This window comes from Lottia gigantea, assembly GCF_000327385.1.
Source record: "Lottia gigantea unplaced genomic scaffold LOTGIsca_1471, whole genome shotgun sequence".
Lineage (NCBI taxonomy): Eukaryota > Metazoa > Mollusca > Gastropoda > Lottiidae > Lottia > Lottia gigantea.
The window spans coordinates 426-4563 of NW_008707748.1; the positions used below are offsets into that span (position 1 = coordinate 426).

The following is a 4138-nucleotide window of genomic DNA, read 5'->3' on the forward strand; positions in this document are numbered from 1 at the left end:
AACAAAAGGTATAATTTGGAAATCAACTTGGATGTTCATTCCCAAAGGATGCATGGTTTGTAATTTGTTTATCCAATAATTTTCGCGAATGAGTCGAATTTTCTTTGTATCAATGCCAGGTTGTTCGTATATCTGTTCAATGGGAATAATTTTCAGGTCTGTTAATTGGTGATCGGGTTGATTGAAGTGTTTTGAAACGGTTTTATTAATTTTTTTTAAGTTGATGTCAGACTTATGATGATTGAAACGGACCCTTAACGAATTTTTTGTCTCCCCAACGTATTGTTCGTCACATTTTGTGCAAGAAATGAGATAAATAATATTTTTGCTGTTGCAGTTGAGTTTTTCATTTACTTGAAATATGGATTCTGTGCGTCTATTTCGGAAAGAATTTGTTGGTAAAATGAAGGGACAGGTTTGACAGCGAGGGTAGTTACAAGGATAAACTGAAGAATTTGGTATTGGCAAAAGAATCGAATTATTTTTAGCAGAGATTTCAGCAACGGTTGAGCTTTTAATACCTCTCAAGAACCTTCTAGAATATCCACGTTTGCGCAATTTTTGGAAAACAATTAAACAAGCCTCCCCGAAGTCCTTCTTGCGCGTACAAATTCGGTGAAATCTCAAGATCTGCGACTTTATAATGCCAGAAAAGGTGACATTTAGGGGTAGAGATCACATTACATAACTAAAAGTCCTCAAGTGTCGAATCTCCATATTGATCACGTAAATAATCCTTTAGCGACATTTAGGGGTAGAGATCACAGTAAATAAATTTAAAGAAAGGGTCCAGAGATTTGACTTTGCCTTAAATAAATCGTCCCTATCGCCTTTAAAGACACAGACAATTTGAGAATCGTCCTCCGACGCGTTACCGAGATATTGCCGATAAAAGACGAATATCCCGAATTTTATACCTTGCTGATTGGATTTTAAGGAATCCCCCCTCGTGACGTAGTCGGCGTAAGCGAGAAGAACCGGAAGTTCTAACCTACAGTACGAAAGCGCGTAGAATTTTGTGTTTGTGTTTGTCTTTGATAAGTTTTTATCATGCCGGTGCGAAATGCTGTAGCGGGGTGCAGTAATACCAACAAAGATGGTGTTCCAGTAAATAAATTTCCGAAAGAAAACATGTTGAGGGCTCATTGGACACGGTTTGTTAATCTATCGAGGGCCGACTTTACTCAATCAACGAGACACCAAACCATATGTGAAGACCACTTTGCTTCTGAATGTTACGACCAAAAATACAAAATCAAACAGGCATTGGGCTTCACCGAAAAATGTAAGAAACTTCTTCCTGGATCGGTACCATCAATCTACCCGAAAATAGTTTCAGTATGTAACACAAAAGAGATGTTCTAAGGGTAAGAGGACTTATTTTGTATTACTATAATATGGCCTAATGGAGTTTAACTATTAATGTCCCATATTTCTGAGCTATATTAGGCTAGTTAGAGATGGGCATCTGAAAAATATGGACATAACTTTCCTACTCCTATTTCCAATGTCATTTTCTGGACCAATCTAAATATTCATAATTTCTTTAGATGATGCGTGATGAGGAAGATCAATCTAATTCGAATGTCAGTGATTTTGAAAATTCATCATTGGGAGATCATGCTACCACATCTTTCCAAGATATTTCTGAAAACAAGGTCTCTACTACAGCAGGTAAATATTAATAACATGCTATTGCTATTGATGCATTTAAATTAATTAGATGTTGTTCATGACCTTTGCCCTATGAATGCATACCAATAAAAGAGGCTGCGACATGGCATATAATATCAACTTATGTTCTTTTAAGTTATGTTCAACTTGTTTTAAGACATTTATCTTGTATTTTTCAGGCTTTGTAAAGAACAAGAATAGACGTGAATGTGCCACCACCATTATGTTCTACTTATTTCCATCCACAAAAAGAGGAAGCTGTGAAGATGAAAACTTCACGATTTACTAATAAATGAAATTTCAGATAACAACTTTTTTTTTATTCGCATGAAAGAAATGACAAACTTTATGTTATTAAGAATTAAAAAAATCACAGAGCAGAATGAGACATTAATTTGATTGGCTTGCAGATTTTACAATTTACCAATAAAGGAGGCTGCGACTAATATCCCCAACACCATCTAGCAAACTGTCTGTAGGCTGTATAACGGGTACGCCTGAAAGAAATTACAAACTGTACGTTAAGATTCAAAAAATCACAGAGCAGAATGAGACATTAATTTGATTGGCTTGCATGACAAAACAGATACAAGAGTGAGTTCAATTGGTATTCAAACATACATATTTACATACCCTGATCCAGTCTCTTCTGTATCTCCATATTGTTGCCTGTACTGTAGGTATGCCGTTTCCAAAACAAATGGGTTCAAACAAACTGGTTCAAATCCAGGATGTTAAAATCGGTAATCAACCGACTGACTGCAACACCCACCCCCTTTCAACGACTAAGGATATTGTTCTGCTTCACTAGACCTTTCCCATATTTTTGCCTAAATTTCATATTTGCTAATAAAACGCTTGCCATCTGTGTTTTTTTGGCGTTTTATTTTTTTGGTTGATACTAACCAGTCCGATGAATAAAGCCTTTGACTTTCGTGTTCATTTTCTTTGTTGACTTCACTCACAACATTGCCATCATCGGTACCGCTAACTTCTTTTTCATCGGAAACTAATGGCTCAATCTTATATGGTTCGAAACTACTGGTTCCATTGATTTCAGCATTGGATTCTGTGTCAAAATCTTCGGATAGGGCCGATAGGTCTGATTGTTCGCTTTCTGATTCTGAAACACTGCCGAACTCCATTGTTTACCAGTTCCACGCGGCCATTACTGGACAGAATCGTTACTTCGACTACGTCACGTCTATTTTTAGTAACAAGGAAATACCCTATACGGGTTGTGCTGGCAGGTGTGTATTTCCAAACTTTCACGCGTCATATCTTTATAGCCAGCAAACCGATTTTCAAAAAAGTTTTATTTTAATCTTAGATGATATACTTTCAATACAGATACATTTCTCAAATCTCTGGACCCTTTCTTTAATTATCTTATATAGAGTGATGAGGATATCTAATAATGCCAATGAAATCTTTACAGTGTTATGTTTATAACATAAAATAATAAACATATATTGCTGTAAATTCTCTGTAAAAGTTAATTCAAATAAAAAAAAAAAAATACAAAGAAAGACAAAGAAATAAAAAACAATCATTCATTATTTTCTGACTATTGACGTCTAAAAACACATGTTACCTACAGAATGTTGTCGTATGTGACAGTATTAGCGTCAGTGCTCTGGTTGATTTCATCCAGGAAGTAATTGGGGATAAAATTATCATAATAAGCTGCAAGTAGTGTGTATTGATAAACGAGTATCATAGCTAGACGTACCCGCCATAGCACTTGTAGCAGAGCTTAACCTATACACATATTCAAATTTGAACACAAGAGCTTTAAATCATTTAAAGATTGATTAAAGGAGCGTCATGTGGAATTCTTTGTATCAGTCGCCATCATAAACAAAAAAAAAGAAATGTGTTTTGGTTAAGTGTCGATTCTCAGATAGATCTGGTGTTGGTAAAATTAAAATTTAAGATATAATTAGGTCTTCAATGTTCTAAATAATGTATAAAATCCAACGAATTGTACAATTCTGTATCAAACAGTGGAAAAAACAATTTCGTAACCAAAAGCTATCAAAGTAATCACCTAACCCTTTTGAAAACTCTCGTCACTTTTGGCAAAGCTGCATCTACCTCGGCAATAAACCGAACGAATGTTTTAAATGCTTAAATGCTTATTTGTATTCTCCTTGTGATTAAATCGCCGAAAAATTTACAAATACTGAAAAGTTCACATGGTAATTTCGACATTTATATAATTCATTTGAATTAAGTTAATAATTTGAATTAAATACATAATTCGAATCAAGTCAAATTAACGAAAATTTCACGAGTATACTCAATATATATTTTTGTGATTAATTGTATGATTATATTCGATATATACTTTTTAAATTATATTTAATATATATTTTCGTGATAATATTCAATATATATTTTTGTAACTATATTCAATATATATTTTTGTAACTATATTCAATATATATTTTCGTGATAATTT

At 33.9% G+C, this 4138-nt stretch overlaps 1 protein-coding gene across 1 annotated transcript; it reads left to right on the forward strand.

Moving 5' to 3' along the window:
• Positions 1-1050: 1050 nt before the first annotated feature.
• On the forward strand, positions 1051-1976 carry LOTGIDRAFT_239733 (hypothetical protein; the record flags this gene model as incomplete). Its single annotated transcript, XM_009050238.1, has 3 exons — positions 1051-1338; positions 1551-1674; positions 1854-1976. 3 exons carry the CDS (start codon positions 1051-1053, stop codon positions 1961-1963), a joined length of 522 nt encoding a protein of 173 aa, XP_009048486.1. The 3' UTR covers positions 1964-1976.
• Positions 1977-4138: the final 2162 nt, after the last annotated feature.